General features: G+C 50.2%; 1 protein-coding gene across 6 annotated transcripts in view; it reads right to left on the bottom strand.

Moving 5' to 3' along the window:
* CACNA1B (calcium voltage-gated channel subunit alpha1 B) overlaps nucleotides 1–2,148 on the bottom strand; it is a 189,844-nt gene extending 187,696 nt beyond the window's left edge. For 5 of the 6 annotated variants that reach the window (XM_047830852.1, XM_047830851.1, XM_047830849.1 and 2 more), the window contains exon 1: nucleotides 717–816. In XM_047830852.1, coding sequence (XP_047686808.1) covers nucleotides 717–809 — 93 coding nt within the window. In that variant the 5' untranslated portion in view covers nucleotides 810–816. Of the gene's footprint in view, nucleotides 1–716; nucleotides 823–1,867 lie in introns of those variants that run through there. The other variant, XM_047830855.1, reaches the window with a different exon arrangement.
* Nucleotides 2,149–17,846: the final 15,698 nt, after the last annotated feature.

The raw sequence follows: 17,846 nt of genomic DNA, 5'->3' as shown, positions 1-17,846 counted from the left end.
AAATGGGACTCGCTCTAAATATCACCCTTCCTCTGCCCCAGCCCCTCCAGAGACCCTGTCCTGGCATCCTGACTCTCATGTGCTCCAACAGGGGACACCACAGGGGCCTGTGCGGCTCTTGTCAGGAGTGGCTGAAAACGATTTAGGATGTTTGGGAAGAAAGCCTGGGAAGGAGGGCTTCCCCTGGGTAGGGGTGGCCCCATGGAGAAGGTATTCCAAGCAGAGCCAGGAAAGACAACTCTGAGGGAGAGGAGGACAGCCCCTAGACCCAGGACCATACCACAGGGCCTACCACAGCCTACCCATCGTGAGGGTGCTCATAGAACCTGACATTCCTGACCCTGGACCACTATGAATGCCACTCCCCTACCCCAGGTTACACTAAGTTTCTTAGATCAAGGCTTAAGGTTGTAGAACTGGACAACCCTTTTAGGGTGTGGGGTGGCTAGTGGCACAGGGCAAAGTAGCTGTTAGCTAACGTGGCCTCTCTCAGGCCTTCCTTCCCACCGTGGGCTGAGCCGGATACCCCAGTCCCCCAGACCCTGAGGGAGGTGTTAGCTGCCTGGGTTCTCACCTTTTCCTCCACCAAAAGGAGAGGAGAGCTGCCCAGATGTCCCTGTCCAAGGAAGCTAAGCTCAGCCACAGATCCTAAAGGGTCCTGGAATCGGATGAGCCACCACCACCCGCAGCCCTGCCCTCGGCCCCGCCACACTCACCAGCCGCTCAGACATGGGTGTCTTGTCCCCGTCAGGCAGGTGCTGCTCCAGTGCCAGCACAATACAGTTGGCGATGATGGTGGCCAAGATCATGTATTCAAATGGAGTGCGTGGGTTAAGGACTGGCCAGGAGGTGCCAAGGGGGAGGGGAGGCGGGGAAGCCAAGGCCCACAGCGCTCAGCAGTGCAGCAACCACAGCGAGGCCACCTCCAGAGGGCCTGAGAATAACCGGTCAGAAGCCCACCCTTCCCTCTCTGCCCTCATCCTCGGCGGGATGGGGGGGGGGGGTTGGAATGGGGGTGGGGGGCGGGGGGCGGGGGGCGGGGGGGGCCGCCTGGAGGCGGAGCCTCTGCAGTCTCGGCAGCCAGCCCCTCGGCACGTCCAGACGACCGTCAGCACCGCGGACAGCGCCCCAGCCCCGCTCCGCCGGGCGTCCTCGACCCGAGGGGAGGGGACTGCGCGCCCCTAGCGTGAGGCTGAGGAAGGATCCTGCGCAGGCGCACACTCTCACCTACAGATACACGTAGCCACATGTGCCTACACAGGCACTCGAACATACATGTACCGAGTCCCGAACGCACGCACGCGCAACGCCGGGTTCATGCTATGCTATGCCCGCACACACACGCAAGCACCTGCAGCCAGGCACGCGCCCGGGCTCGCGTCCACACGGGTGCTCACACCTACACAGACACGGATTCGCCCTCGTGTGCCCTCCAGGCTGGCCGCGCGCTCTGCACCCAGACCAAGGGAGCGAAGGGACGAGTCCAGGGACAGGGGGCTCCGCCCAGCGTCCGTCCCGCTCCCGCGGCCGCCACCACCACGACCACACGCGCGCGCGCGCGCGCGCGTACATCCTCAAACACACACGCACACGCGGCGCGCGAAGGCCCCCGGAGCCCCGCCCCGCCCCCTCCTCGCCGAGAGACGCGTCCCCATCCGCCTCTCCCCAGGTCGCACCCTCCTCCCGACCCCGGGAAAGATGGCCACTGGGCGCCGCACGCGACCCGCCCCAGCCCCGGCCCCCCCGCCCGGGCCGCCCCCTCCCCGACGCGCCGGAGCGCGGACACCGGACGCCGCGCCCGGCCCCTGTCCCCGCGACCTCGGACGGTCCCCCGGCCCCTGAGCGGCCCGGCCCCCCGGCAGGATATGGCCACTCGGTGATGCGCTTGGCGTATTTGCGGACGACGTTGTCCTCGCTGAAGACGAAGAGCGAGCGGTTGACGGTGAAGCAGTTCTGCTTGACCGGGATGGGGTTGTAGAGCGCCATAGTCCGCGCGCGCTGCGCGATCGACTGCTTGTAGAGGACCCGCTGGCCCGGCTGCAGCCCCCCGGGGCCCGGGCCGCCCGCCCCGCCGGCCCCGCCGCCCCGAGCCCGCTCCCCACCGGCGCCCCCATAGCGGCTGCCCAGCTCGTCCCCGAAGCGGACCATGGCTCCCGGGCGCCGCGCGCATCCCCCGGCCCGGCGGCCCCGGCAGGGAGGGCGCGGGGCGCGCCAGCCAGGCGCTCAGAGCGGAGCAGCCGCGGAGCCGCCGGACCCGCACCGGACCTCGCCCGGCCCAGCCGCCGCCGCCGCCGCCGCCGCCGCCGACGCCGCCGCCCGCACCCGACTCCGCCGCCCGCACCACGCCCTATAAGGGGCCGGTCACGTGGCGGCGCCCGGCCAATCCGCGCCCGCCCCGCCCGCCCGGATGCCGCCCGCCCCGCCCCCAGCTGGCCGCCCCCGCCCTGTCCCCCGCGGCCGGTCGGGGCAGCCAGCCTTCTGGGCTGCGCCTCGGCCCCCGGGTCTCCGGGACGAGCCCAGGGCGGGGGCGGGCGCGGGGATCGTGCGCCGAGTGCGCGTGCCGCCTCGCGCGGGGCCGGGGCGCTGGCCAGATGCTGAAGCGAGCAGCTGGGGCCGGGGCCCGGGCGGGGCTGGGCGTCCTCGACGGACGGCCGAGCTGAGCGGCCCCAGCGCCCCCCCCCCCCCCGCCTTCTCCCCCAGGAGCAGGAGGCGTCAGCAGCCTTGAGGAGCTCCGGCCCAAAATACGGAGGGGTCAGGCCCCTGGCTCCCCACGTCTCTTTCCGCACCTCACGCCCCTCGCGGCGGACCACCGGCCTCCTCCAAAAAGATGCTGGCTCCCCTGCCACCCCTTTCAGAGTCTCTGACATCCTAATAGATATGCTTTCAACTCCCTGGTCTCGGGTTTTCAGGATGCACAACTCCGTCCTGCCCCCCCCCCCCCGCCCCAGCCCTCAAGCATAGCCTAGGCCTTCCTGTCAACACGAATTGAATCAGTTCCGAAATCTCAGTTCAGAGATCCTTTGTTCCACCGTCCACTCAATAAAAACTGAAGAGAGCCTGCTGTGTGCCCTCCACGCATCCATCCATCAGCGGCTCCGAAACACACCTGCTAGACGCCAGGCGCTGGAATCCCAGCTCTGCCTTCCTGGAGCGGACATTCTTACCCAAGGAGTGGCAAACGCTTACTTTGTGCCAGACACTGCTCTACTGCATTCACACACAACTGGTTCATTCGGCTAAGAAGCCTCACTCCTGGTGAGTGACAGAGAGGATAAGGCAAATGTTGGACACTGTCCCCTTCACCAGTTCATGCACATGCAGCACCCGGGGGCCGTGGATGCCATGAGAACTGAACAAGGAAACAAGATGGCAAGTGACAGTGGAAGAGGCTTTCCTACCATCGAGTCAGGGTTGACCTGTCAGGAAATCATCCTCGCATGGACCTGAACGTCGTAGAGAAGTGAGATGTGCCAAGTGAGGTGAGGACAGAGCACAGAGGCCCGGGGTGGCAATCTTGGAGCTGTGCTGATGGAGATATGGGATCCAGCTTCTGTTCCAAGTATGATGGGACGTCAGAGAAGAGTTCTGAGGAGAGACACCATCGTGACTCCTGTTCTGAAAGAATCCCTCTGTCTGTTGAGTACAGAATAGGCTGCAGGGTTTGGGGTGTGTTTTGCCCAGGATGCATTCAGAAGTTAGCAACTCAAGTCCCAGCTGTGGTTTACACAGTACAGTTTTAGCCTCACCGAATAAAAAGGTATAAAGTATCCCATTTCAGGAACACAAACTCTTTCCAACCTTCCTCCTCCCTCCCATGGTCACAGTGTATGGTTTTTGTCTTCATACTTCTCAAACCTCATGGCCCAAGGTGGCTGCCGTAGCACAAAGCATCCCATCTTTATATCACCATCTCAAATGAAGAAAGAGAAAGGTGTAAAAAGGACATCCATTTTTTAAAAATAAACATATAGGGGGAACTGGGTGACTCAGTCAGTTGAGCATCCAACTCTTGATTTCGCCTCAGGTCATGATCCCAGGGTCGTGGGATCAAGCCCCATGCCAGGTACTGTGCTGAGTGTGGAGCTTGAGATTCTCTATCCTTCTTCCTCTGTCCCTTTCCCCCACTCACTCTTTCTTTCTCTCTCTCTCTCAAAAACAAAAACATACCCTTTTATAACAAAGGAAAGTTTTCTCAGCAGCTCCCCAACAAATTTCTCTTTAAGTTCTATTGGGCAGGGTTGCCTGAGTGGCTCAGTCAGTTAACTGTCTGACTATTGATTTCAGCACAGTTCATGAGATCAAGCTCCGTTTTGGCTCCGGGCTAACAGAACAGAGCCTGCTTGGGTCTCTCTCTCTCTCTCTCTCTCTCTCTCTGCCCCTCCCCCACTTGTTTTCTGTCTCTCTCTCTCTCTCTCTCTCTCTCTCTCTCTCTCTCTCAAAATAAATAAATAAACTTTTTTTAAAAAATTGGGGTGCCTGGGTAGCTCAGTTAAGCATCCGACTTCGGCTCAGGTCATGATCTCACGGTCTGTGAGTTCGAGCCCCGTGTCAGGCTCTGTGCTGACAGCTCGGAGCCTGGAGTCTGCTTTAGATTCTGTGTCTCCCTCTCTCTCTGCCCCTCCCCTGTTCATGCTCTCTCTCTGTCTCGAAAATAAATACACATTAATTTTTTTTTTTTTTTAAATCAGAGGGGTGCCTGGGTGGCTCAGTCGGTTAAGCATCCAACTCTTGGTTTCGGCTCAGGTCATGATCTCATGGTTCGTGGGCTCGAGCCCCACATCAGGCTCTGCACTGAGCATGGAGACTGCTTGGAATTCTCTCTCTTCTCTCTCTGCCCCTCCCCTTCTCATGCACTCTCTCTGTCTCTCAGAATAAATAAACATTAAAAAAAATAAACTCTATTGGGCAGATGTGAACCATGTATGATGTATGAAGAGGGTGGGGAAGTGAACATGTGGCAAAGAGGACCAGGACGGACATTTCCCACTAAGGTGGGCACATAGTGGCCTGAGACATAAACAAGCTTCACTTAGCTGTGAGGTAGAAGGGAAGATTATCTAGGGGGGTTGCCAATAGTCCCGTCACTGAACGAAACTGGGAGGCCATTAGGGGTTTTTGACCGCAGTCCAGAGGAGAGATGGTGTGGCCTGGATGAGAGGCCTCGTGCACAGCCGCTGTGTCGTGCAGCTGACTCAATGGCTGATGTGTTGGAGGAAAAGAACGGGGGCTCCTAGTGCTGACCTAAGTGACGTTGACTGGTGCTCATTACCAAAACAGGGAGATGGGGAGTGGAGATTACGAAAGAATTTTGTATTTCACACAAAAGTGGAGATGGTGAGTGGATATTGCAAGGAATGTTCACACGGCAGGTCACACAGCTGGAGACACAAACCTGGAAGCCACGTTAATACTTCACGTCTGTCCCTCCTGTTGTCTCTGTCCTGCCCCAGTCGGCGCTGTGCCATGTGCTGGCTGTGTAGACCACACCAGCTCACTCCCTCAACCTCCCACTCTCGGTGGTACTTGGCTGATGGGGGCGAGGTCAAGGCTTGTATTCCCCCAGCTCCCTCCTGCTGGCTGACCCGGGGTTGGCCATAAGCCTCACCTGCAGGTCCCAGCTCCTGCCATCCCCTTCCGGTGGCCACTGCCCCTCGTTGCTGCAGGCCTGGGAACAATACCGACACCGGTTATTCTCGAGGTTTTGTTAGACCCTGCACAAGTCACAGTAGCCAGTCCTCTAGAGGGGGCCATCCTGCCAGACCACTGCCTGAATCAGAAGTCATCTCTGAGGGAATAAGCATACGCAGAGAGAAAAGAGCCCTGGGGGAGGGGAGGGAACTCAGAATCAAGTAGATGAAAAGGAGCCTGAGAAGAAGCAGTCAGAGAATTCAGGGCGAGAAGGTTCGGGAGAGTAGAGTTTCCAGGGCCTTGGGACGAGCATGTGTCAAGAGAGGGCTTATAGCCATCTGGCAAATTCTGCTGAGCAATCCAGAGAGGTGAAGGACAACATCCAATAGTCAGCAAGACAGAGGCACCTGTTACCTTGATAAAAGCAGTTTCCATAGAAGAGTTAGAAACACCTGAGTGGACTGGATTAAACAGGATGGATGACTCGTGAGGAGCTGCCTACAGCAGGGCACACACCTTGTGCAGCAAGCTGTTCTACGAAGGGGAGCAGAGACGACATGAAACACTACAGCTAAAGGAGGTGTGGCACTCAAGGAGTCAGTGTGTTTCTTTCAAGAAGGGGTTGCTATCGGACTTTATGTGCATAATTACTCAATAGAAAGAACAATTGGTGGTGCAGGGAGGGCGTGTTGCCTCCTCCCGGCCAGAGGGCCCAGGACCTGGGAGAGTTCCTTGGTTGTAGCAGAAGGGAAGACAGACCACGGGGCTGAAGGCACAGGAGGGGTGGTAGGTTAACGGGGTGGAGGATGAGGGCTGTCTTCTGATTGCTCTCCTTTCTCACTGAATTAAGAAACAAGATAATCCACGGACGGTGAGAAGGGGCGCTGCAGGTTGAAAGGAGGAGCGGGTTAAAAAGCTCTTCCAGGGGAACGAAAGAGAGAATTCACTGGGAAATGTAGTGGGGCAGACAGCTCTGAGGCTGAGTGGGGTGCAGAGGGGAGCGTCGTTAGGCTAGGAGGCTGGAGCCTGTTACCCGTTGATGACACTATTCTTCCCCCCCCCCCCCTCCCCGGGCCTTCCCTGCACCCGGTCTCAGTGCTTCCTAACCCCCAACGCCCTCCTTTCCTGGCGGGGCTCCCTGGTCCTTCGTCCTCCATCCTACTCACTGGCAAAAGGCCCCACCTTGAACCTCCAGGGGCACCCTCACGAGTCTAGCAGCTGCAGAGGGCCACACACTGGTTAGACCTGCATCAGCCGCAGTCCCCCAGGACGTCCTCAGGGGTCTCCAAGTCCGTCCTGCCCCATGCTTGGCAGCGGTGTTGACATCATGCTCCGCTGTCCTCGAAACTCGGCCCCCTGCCCACTCTTGGAGGGTAGGAGCCTTGCTCGCCTCCGTCCACCATACCTGGAAGCCCAGCACCTCCTCAGGTACCCCCTTGTGTTTCCCCAACTTCACTGAGATGTCACTGCCAGCGAACATGGTGTAAGTTTGAGGTGTTCAGTGTGATGATTTGACACACGTATATTTTGCAAAATGATTACTAGTCAGGTTGGCTAACACATCCGTCACTTCCCACAGTTACCTTTTCTTTTGTTGTAATAAGAAGGCCTGCGACAGCTGGAAGTTTATACCTTTTGACCAACATCTTCCTGTTGCCCACTTCCCAGCCCTTGGCGACCGTCATTCCACTCCCTGTTTCTTGGAGTTGAGCTCTTTGAGATTCCACAAGTCAGTGAGACCATACAAAGTTTGCCTTTCTGCATCTGGCTTACTTCCTTCAGCACCGTGCCCCCAAGGATCATCCATGCTGTCAGGGATGGCAGGGTTTCCTTCTTTTTTTATGACTCTGCTCACAATGACATTTCATTGTATGTGTGTCTCACATCTTATTATTTATCTGTACATAGAGACTTGGGGTGTTTCCATGTCCTGGCTGTGTGAATAAAGCTGCGGTGAACATAGGGTGCAGACATCTTTCCAAGATCCCAGTTCCATTTCCTTCAGGCTAATACCCAGAAGTGGGATTGCTGGATCATATTGTAATTCTATTTTGAATTTTTTGAGGAACCGCCACACTGTGCTCCACAGTGGCCGCCCCATTTTACATTCCCACCCATGGTGCACAGGGCTTCCCCCTTCTCCGCATCCTCACCGGCACCTGTCAGCTCTTGTCTTTTTGATGACGGCCATCCTAAGAGTCGTGACACCTCACTGTGCTTTCAGTCTGCATCTTTCTGAGGATGAGTGATGTCGAGCAGCTCTTCATGAAATGGTGGGCTATTTGTATGTCATCTTTGGGAAGTCCTTTGCCCATTTCAAAATTAGATTATTTGGGGTTTCTTGTTTGTTTGCTATTGTACATGTTTCCTACATATTTTGGATATTGGCCCCTTATCAGCTATGTGGCCTCCAAATATTTGCCCCACTTTGTGAGCTGACTTTTCATTTTATTGATGGTTTCTTTTGCTGCGCAAAGCTTTTTATTTCATTAAAGATTTTATTTTTTAAGTAACCTCTACACCCCATGTGGGCATGAACCCACAACCCCAAGATCAAGAGTTGCACACCACCGACTGAGCCAGCAGGGCGCTGCTCACACAGAAGCTTTTCAGTTTGATGTCCCACTTGTGGATTTGTGCTTTTGTTGCTTCTGCTTTTGGGGTCGTATCTAAAAAATTTTTGCCAAGACCAATGTCGAGGAGATCTTTACCCGTGTTTTCTTGGAGTAGTTTTATGATACCAGGTCTTACATTTAAATTTTTAATCCATTTCGAGTTCACTTCGGTGAGTGGTGTAAGATAGGAGTCCAATTTCATCTTCGTGCATGTGAATGTCCAGTTTTTCCAACACAACTTATTGAAAAGACTATCCTTTTTCCGTCGAGTATTCTTGGCTCCCTTGTCAAATATTAGTTGACCGTATACGTGTGGGTTTATTTCCGTGCTCTTGTTTCATTGGTCTATTGTCTGGGGTTTTTTTAAGTTTATTTATTTATTTTGAAAGAGACAGACAGAGCGCACGAGTGGGGGAGGGGCAGAGAGAGTGGGAGACCGAGAATCCCAAGCAAGCTCCATGCTCTGAGGTCTCAGCACAGAGCCCGACACAGGGCTGGAACCCACGGATCATGATATCGTGACCTGAGCCAAGGTCAAGGGTCGCACACTTAACCAACTGAGCCACCCAGGTGCCCCTCTATTGTCTGTTTTTATGCAAGTACCATACTATTTGGATTCGTATAGCCTTGTAATATAGTTTGAAATCAGGAAGTTTGATGCCTCCAAATTTCTTCTTTCTCAAGGTTGCTTTATCTATTTGGGCTCTTAGATGGCTTTGGATAGTATGGACATTTTGCAGTGTTAACTCTTTCGACCCATGGACACAGAGTATGGGGGGGGGGGGAGTGTCTTTGCATTCATTTGTGTCGTCTTCAATTTATCAATGTCTTGCAGTTTTTGAGGTACAGATCTTTGATCTCCTTGGTTAAACTTATCCCTAAGTATTTTATTGGTTTTGGTGCTGATGTAAGTGAGATGTGCCTCCCCTTCTAGATCCCACCTTTGGCACTGCATGTTGGGTTCTCATGTGGGGACTGGGGGAGAGAGAACTAAGCAAATTTTTTTTTGTTTTTGTATAAATTAATGCTTAATTTCTTAAATATTTTATTATTTTATTTTTGAGACAGCATGCAAGCAAGGGAGAGGGGCAGAGGGAGAGAGAAAATCTTAAGCAGGCTCCACACTCAACATACAGCCTGATGCGAGGCTTGATCCCACGACCATGGGATCATGACCTGAGCCAAAGTCAAGAGTTGGACACTCAGCTGACTGAGCCGCCAGGTGCCCCAATGTTTTTTTTTAATAATAAAGGTAAATGCTACATGGAGCCAAGGCTCCCACACCTCAGACTTACCTGCATCCCCTCAGTGTTCAAATACTGTGCCGCCTCCCCTTCTGAATTAGCAGCCCACATGCCCTGTTTGCCCACCCCCTGCTCTTGGCACCCTCCCTAATCATCCCCATATTGCTACTTACGTCTTAAAATCAAAGAATACATGCAAATTATAAAACGTGCATCAAGTTTAAAGAATAACCCACCAACCAGCTTAGGAAATAGACCCAGGATATCTTTGAAGCCCCCGTGCACCCCCACGCGGACTCCCACTTCCCACAGAAGCCACCACTGTCCTGATTTTTATGCTCGCCCTTCTCTTTCCTTCTTCTTTGCATCCCTGTACAACATTTGCACGGTCCTACACGCTGTTGAACTGTAATAAATAGGACTGCAACTGTATTCTCGCTCCATACTGTGTTGCCACAATGCACCCGTCATTTCGCACAGCGGTGACTCATTTGGCATCATGTGTATTAGTCTGTAGTATGACAATCTATTTGTTCACACTACTTCGAAGTAGACATTCTAGTTTACGTTTTCTGCTATTTCCAAAAAAATTCTCCAACGAACATCTAATATAGTTCTCTCGGTACGTGGGCAAGAGGTTCCAGGAGACCTAAATCGAGGAGCGGGATTGGTAGGCCACTGGACAAGATCTCCGCCTCATGGGGTACCACACAATTAGTGCCCAGAGCGCCACCCCCCAACACTCTGCTATTATCGGGACATTTTTCTCATCTGGTGGGCATTTCAAACATCTCCCAATGGCTTTTAATCTGCATTCCCTTGATTATTCATACAGTCGAGTGGCTTCTCATAGATTTATTACTCATGCATGTCTCCCCTTAATCAAATCACCCATTCAAGTTTTCGCCCACTCTCAGCAGGGTCCTTTTTCTCCTTATTGACTGGTGGAAGTTCTTGTGCATTTTTGTATGGGCTGCCAGGTGAAAGCGGTGCAGAACCTTCTCTCACTCATGATACACAGATGTCTAAATCTACCCAACTTTTCCTTCGTACTTTGTGATTTTTGAATCATACGAAATTCTTCCTTACTTTATTCTTGTGAAGATATTCTTTTGGAATGTTAAGAGTACATCCTCCTAGGGGGGCCTGGGTGGCTCAGTCGGTTGAGCGGCCGACTTCGGCTCAGGTCATGATCTCGCGGTCCGTGAGTTCGAGCCCCGCGTCGGGCTCTGTGCTGACCGCTCAGAGCCTGGAGCCTGTTTCAGATTCTGTGTCTCCTTCTCTCTCTGATCCTTCCCTGTTCATGCTGTCTCTCTCTGTCTCAAAAATAAACGTTAAAAAAAATTAAAAAAAAAAAAAAAGAGTACATCCTCCTATATTCTCTTCTAAAATTTGTATGTCTTGCTGTTTGCATTTTAAACCATATGCAGCTAAGGTTTCTGTGTGGCGTAAGGCGTCCTTTCCCTGCTGCAGAGCCAGCTCGTTCGTCTACCCCAGCAGTGTGTACACCCGGGTCTGTTTCTGGGCTCCCAGTTCTGCTCGGATGACCAATTTGTCTATGTGCTAGCACCACACTGTATCAGTTACTCAAGATCTACAATAAGGTATATATTCCTACCTGGTTTTCTCCTTTAGGAGAATTTTTGCTATTCTTTCATTTGTCTATATAATTTTTAGAATCAACTTTCAGGTTGCACTCACACACAATGGGCTTTTGACAGGAATTGCATAAAATCCCAAAGATCAGTTTGGGGCAAATATACATCCTTGTGATATTGAGACTTTCTTTTCTTTTTATAATTTTTTTAATGTTTATTTATTTTGACAGAGAGACAGCGTGCGAGTGGGGGAGGGGCAGAGAGAGAGGGAGACTCGGAATCTGGAGCAGGCTCCACGCTCCGAGCTGCCAACACAGAGCCCAACTCGGGGCTCGAACTCAAGAACCATGAGATCATGACCTGAGGTGGAGTCGGACACTTAACTGAGCCACCCAGACGCCTGAGGCTATCAATGCATTAGCAAAACCTGTTTCTTCATCTATTTGAGTGGTCTTTAATTTATTTCAATAAAGTTTTATCACTTTCTCCATAAATTAGGTCCAGCACAATTATATGAGCTCTATTCTGAGATCCTTTAACTTTTCCATGCTATAATAGAGGATTCCATTTTTAAAGTCCAATTTCCTATTGCTCATTTTAAAAAATGCAGTCCCCTGTGTATATTGCTTTTGTATAAGCAACATTGCTAAATTTTCTGATTAATTCTAACAATTCATTGTTAGATTTCTTTACATTTTCTATGTAGATAATATTGAAATACTAAGCTTCATTTCTCCTTCTCCAATTCTTGTATCTTGTGTTTCTTTTTCTTATCTTCTGTGCCAGCTGGCACAATGATGTCCAGAAACGTGACAGTGGGCACCCTGTCTCGTTCCTCATCTTAAAATACTTTCAACCTTTCACCATGAAGTATGATGTTTGCTATGTCCTTTAGAAAAAGTAGGTACCCTTTGTCAGATTAAGAAATCCTCCTCAAGTCTTAATTTCTAGGAGTTTTTACCATGAATACATGATGAGTCCCATCAAATGCCTTTTCTGCATTAGCATGATCACCTGATTTTTCTCCTGGATGTTAAGGCAGCAGCTTACAGTAATTGATTTCCTGAAGTGAAACCACCCTCCTGTTCCTAGCATAGTTCACACTTGGTCATGACTGTGTTGTCATTATGCACTACTGAGCTTCGGTTAACTAGTAATTTGTTTAGAGTTTTTGAAGCTGGTCTCTAAATGACATCATCCTGGAGTATTCACCTCTTGAACCCACTTCTACCAGGCTTTGGTGTCAAGGTCATGCTGTCCTTTAACTAAGTCGGGGAGCATTACTATAAAAATTTTGTACTTTGAAAGCTCAGTGGAATTCACTGGCTGGGCCTGATGTTTCTTTTGTAAGTCTAATTACTAGTTCACTATCCTTAAGGGTCGTAAGACTGTTCAGATTTTCCATCTCCTCTTGGGTCAGTTTGACCCAGTTCTATTTTTCTAGTCGCATACTGGCCCAAAGTTGTTAATATTATCTTTTTCATCTACATTGTATCTATGGCAGCGCTTGCTTTCAAGTCCCTACTTATGTATTTTCTTCTCTCCCTCTCTCAATCTTGCCAGAGGTTTGCCATTTTAATTAATCTTGTCAAAGAATTGATTTTTGGCTTTACTGATTGTCTCAAAATCTGTTTTCAATTTCATTACTATCTACTCTTTATATTTCCTTTCCTCTCCTTTGTTTTGGGTCTATTCGGTTCTTCAGATGGATGGTTAGCTAACTGACTTTCAGCCTTTCTTAAAAGAAACACACACCAAACATTATTATTATTATTGTGGCTGCCATGAAAATGGGAGCCCTCAAACTATAAGAAACACAAGTCACAAGGGGCTCAGCCGTTAAAAAGCTCCAGATTGATCATACTGTTTGTGTCATGGCCACACTTCTTTGAGTTGAGGACTCTGGGGTGGCTTGACTGAGCCTGCTTCAGACGCTCAGTGAGGGAAGACGCTCCCACTCAGCCTTCTATCACTCTTCTTCACGGGAAGTCAGAGCTGCGCAAGTCTGACGCTCCTCCAGCCTTTCCCCACTGCCTCCCAATTCATTTCTAGTAATAATAACATCTACTCACTGTCACCTAATACAATCTAATAAAGTCCTGTGCACGTAATCTCATCTACATCTTGAATGAACCTCGAAAACATCATGCTAACTGAAAGAGGCCAGACATAAGGAGCCACCTATTATAGGGCTCTATGTTATGAAATGTTTCCAGAATAAGGAAATTTGCAGAGAAAGTACAATTAGTGGCTGCCAGCTGGGGGAGGGGCCGAGGGGGAGGGAGTGATAATAGGTGTGGGGTTTCTTTTTGGAATGATGAACATCTTCCGAAATTACATATTGGTGATGATTGCATAACATTGTGAATTTATTAAAAGCCATTGAATTGTATACTTTAAAATGGTTAAAATGGTGAACTTTCTGTTAGTGAATTTTACCTCAATAAAAACTTTTAAGAAATGTAAATGACTTAAACAATAAAGATATTTGGGCCCCTTCCATCTCTTTCCATCAGTGTGGCCCACCTTCCTACTTGTTGGACCAGTGCTGTCTGTGACCTAGGAGTGCTGTGGCCCTGTCCTGTCCCCTCTTTGCAGCCACAGTGGCCTGTTCAAACTGTGACCTTAACGGCCTCACTACCCTGCCGAGCCCTCTTGTGGTGCCGCTCCCTCGCCAGCCTCTCCAGCCTCATTGCTCATTCAGGGCCAGCACCACCGGCCCACAGGTGCTCACAGGTGCCATACGCTGTCCCTGTGCCCGGACAACTCAGTACACACTTCAGCTGTCAGCCAGAAGCCACGTCCTCATCATAACATCTGCTTCTCCAGCACAGCGTCCAGACTTTCTTAGTTGTGCATTTGTTTGTGACTCTTGACATGTTTCCCTCACTACGATGGAAGCCCATGAGGAAGAGAACAAGGTCTGTGCTCCTCACTGCTGTCAGCTGTGACACAATGCTGGGTGACAGGTAGCCAGAACCGCTTGCGAAAGACCCTTCCTACTCCCCTGTGCCCAGTGCACCACCCTGCCCTGCCCACTCCCACTCCAGAAGTGTCCCTGGTCCCTCCCTTCTCTCTGCCCTGACCCAACACGGATGGCTACTCCCCGTCCCTTCTCCTCAGCAGCCAGAGCAGTTTTTCCAAGGCACAGTTCCAACCATGTCACTCTCCCTGTGACTTTCAAAAATCCAAGCTCCCTGACAAGCCTGGATTTGCAGCTGGCCCTCCTTCTCTCCAGCCCTCACTGCTCGACTGGTGACTCCTGGGCTCCCACTGGCCTGCGCTGGACGCTCCCACTGCCTTTCCTCTCACCCACCCTGACCCTTTCAATTAGTTTCTCCATCACTGGGCTGATCCATCTGGACACCACAGGCATTTGGAAGCACGCGATTCTTTCCCATGCATTGTAGGGTGTTTGACAGCATCCCTGCTAGATGCCAGAAAATGTCACAGTATTTCTCATCTGTGACAACCAGGTCCGTCTCCAGATCTTGCAAATGTCCCCTTGGAGAGCAAAGGCACCCCAGCTGAGAACCACTGCTCTATCCTGGTAGTTACCACATCTGTATAGATTTCTCTCCTGACTTTCTTACCTAGGAATCTATTTGTTTCTGGACATCTTCCCCAGAGAAATGGTTTTTTTTTATAAAGACAGATGAAAGTTGACAAATTTGTAATAAGCGGGGCCGCCTGATGGCTCAGTCGATTCAGCGTTGGACTTCGGCTCAGGGTCATGATCTCATGGTTGGTGGGTTCAAGCCCCGTGGTCCGGCTCTGTGCTGACGGCTCAGAGCCTGCAGCCTGCTTCAGAGTCTGTGTCTCCCTCTCTCTCTCTGCCCCTTCCCTGCTCACATTCTGTCTCTCTCTCTCAAAAATAAGTAAACGTTAAAAACATTTTTTTAATAAAAAAAAGTAACAAAGCTTATCTAGAAGAGCAAACAAATAAAATCATGAGAAAGAGAACACAAAAGAACAATAAATGAACAGTCCTAACAATATAAAAATATACTATAAAATAACACCAAGCAGACTGTGCAGTTTCTATACCCTTTAAAAGAAATTCTAGGGGCCCCTGGGTGGCTCAGTCGGTTGAGCATCTGACTTTGGCTCAGGTCATGATCTCACCATTTGTGAGTTCGAGCCCCACATCGGGCTCCGTGCTGACAGCTCAGAGCCTACAGCCTGCTTCCGATTCTGTGTCTCCCTCTCTCTCTGTCCCTCTCCTGCTTATGCTCTGTCTCTTAAAAATAAATAAAGGTTAAAAAAATTTTTTTTTAATAAATAAAAGAAAAGAAGTTCTAGAAATGGTGCAAATGTGAAGTAACCTCCCTGGGAGAGCAGCAAGGGTGTCATAACCTCGAACTGCAGAGGGGTTGAGTGTGACACCAAGTCCAGAAGCCTCTGCACAGCTGCTCAGTGGGCTCACCCGTGGACGACACCACACAGCCAGGGGCTGAAAACTACCAACTTACAGGAAAAAACTGCCTGACGGCATTACAGAAGAATTTGAAAGTCTTGTAAAGCAGAAGCAAAAAAAGCACTCAAAAGCTAATACATAGATTTAAATAACCCATCACAAAGTAAATCAGCACATTTGGGAAATACTATTGATGTAGAAGACAAGGGATGAATCTTCTTGCTATCCAAAGAGCTCTTTCAGATCAATAAAAAGATTTAACAATTTCACTGAAAATTGGCAAAGGACGTGAAAAGTTGCTTCACAGAGAAAGGCAAACATCATGAAAGAACTCGGACTTAGACAAGGTGGTCCCAGGTGGGCAGAGGCTTGGAAGTTTAATGGCACCGAGCGGGGTCATTTGGGAACAAGAGACCATGTGGGAGGTGTGGGCTCTGGAGTCAGACTGGGTTAGTCGTGGCTCTGCCACGTTTAGCTGTGTGGCCACGGGCATGGTCTTTGACATCTCTGTTCCCTCTTCTGTTAAGGAGAGGGCAGTCCCCAGCATATAGTTATCTTGAGATTTAGACGATCGTGTTTGTGAAGCACTTACAAGTGTCCGGACACAGGAAGCACTGTGTCAAACCAACAGTAAGAGCTCCAGAAATGTTACGTATTGTTCTTTTTATCAGTATATATATTTTTAGATGTTTATTTACTTTTCAGAGGAGGGGGTGCAGAAAGAGGGTCACCGAGGATCTGAAGTGGGCTCCGTGCTGACAGCAGAGAGCCTGATGCAGGGCTTGAACTCACGAACTGTGGGATCGTGACCCGAGCCAAAGTCAGACACTCAATCGACTGAGCCACCCAGGCACCTCAATAAGTTTTTATACAAATGTTTGGAAGAATATTCACGAAAGTGTTCATCGTGAGGAAGACGTTGGGAGTAAGTGGACTTTTAACTTTTTTTCCTGTATTGTATTTACAATGGATTTTTTCTATTTGAAAACATAAGGAAATAGGATGCTTGTCTGAAAGGAATTAAACCAATGGGACAGCACAGCACAATGAAAAGGGGTGTGTGTGTGTGTGTGTGTGTGTGTGTGTGCGTGCACACAATCTAATAAATGAGATTTATGGTTTGTGGGAAAGGAAAGGTTAGTCAATAAATGCTTTTGAGATCACTGGCTTTCAGTTTGGAGGAAGATAAAATTCTAGTATTCTTTCACTTCTGGCCATGACAGACTAACTGGAAAAGGCACACCTCAGAGATGATAAGGGTTGGGTTCCAGACCACAGTAAATATCACAATAGAGTCAAACGAATTTTTTGGTTTCACAGTACATATGAAGGTTATGTTTACACTATACTGTGGCTTAAGTACAACAGCATTATATCTTAAAAAAAAAAAATCCATGCACATACCTTAACTAAGAAGTATTTAATAGCTAGAAAATACTAACCATCGACTCAGCTTTCAGCGAGCCAGAATCTTCTTGCTGGTGGAGGTCTTGCCTCCATGTTGGTGGCTGCTGACTGATCAGGGTGGTGATTGTTGAAAGCAGGGGTGGCTGTGGAAATTTCCTAAAATAAGATAATGAAGCTTTCCCCATCAATTCTTCCTTTCACAGATGATTTCTCTGTAGCATTCTGTGATGGCCATTTTTTTAAAGTTTATTTTACTGATTTTGAGAGAAGAGAGAGGAAGTGTGTGAGCAGGGGAGGGGAAAGCAGAGAAGGAGACAGAAAATCCCAAGTAGTCTCTGTACCATCAGAACAGAGCCTGACGTGGGGCTCGAACTCACAAACCGTGAGATCACAACCTGAGCCGAAACCAAGAGTTGGATTTTTTTTTTTTTAATTTTTTTTTTTTTTAATTTTTTTTTTAAATGTTTTTATTTATTTTTGAGACAGAGAGAGAGCATGAACGGGGGAGGGGCAGAGAGAGAGGGAGACACAGAATCGGAAACAGGCTCCAGGCTCTGAGCCGTCAGCCCAGAGCCCGATGCGGGGCTCGAACTCACGGACCGCGAGATCGTGACCTGGCTGAAGTCGGACGCTTAACCGACTGCGCCACCCAGGCGCCCCTGGATTTTTTTTTTTAACGCTTATTTATTATTGAGAGACAGAAAGAGACAGAACATGAGCATGGGAGGGGCAGAGAGAGGAGGAGACACAGAATCTGAAGCAGGCTCCAGGCCCCAAGCTATCAGCACAGAGCCGGACACGGGGCTCGAATTCACAAACTGCGAGATCACGATCTAAGCCAAAGTCGGACGCCCAACCGACTGAGCCACCCAGGCGCCCCCCAAGAGTTGGATTCTTAACCGACTGAGCCCCTGGGCTCTTTGTGACAGCATTTTAC

The sequence above is a fragment of the Prionailurus viverrinus genome, chromosome D4 (genome assembly GCF_022837055.1).
Source record: "Prionailurus viverrinus isolate Anna chromosome D4, UM_Priviv_1.0, whole genome shotgun sequence".
NCBI lineage: Eukaryota > Metazoa > Chordata > Mammalia > Carnivora > Felidae > Prionailurus > Prionailurus viverrinus.
This window is presented reverse-complemented; position numbering and strand designations above follow the sequence as displayed.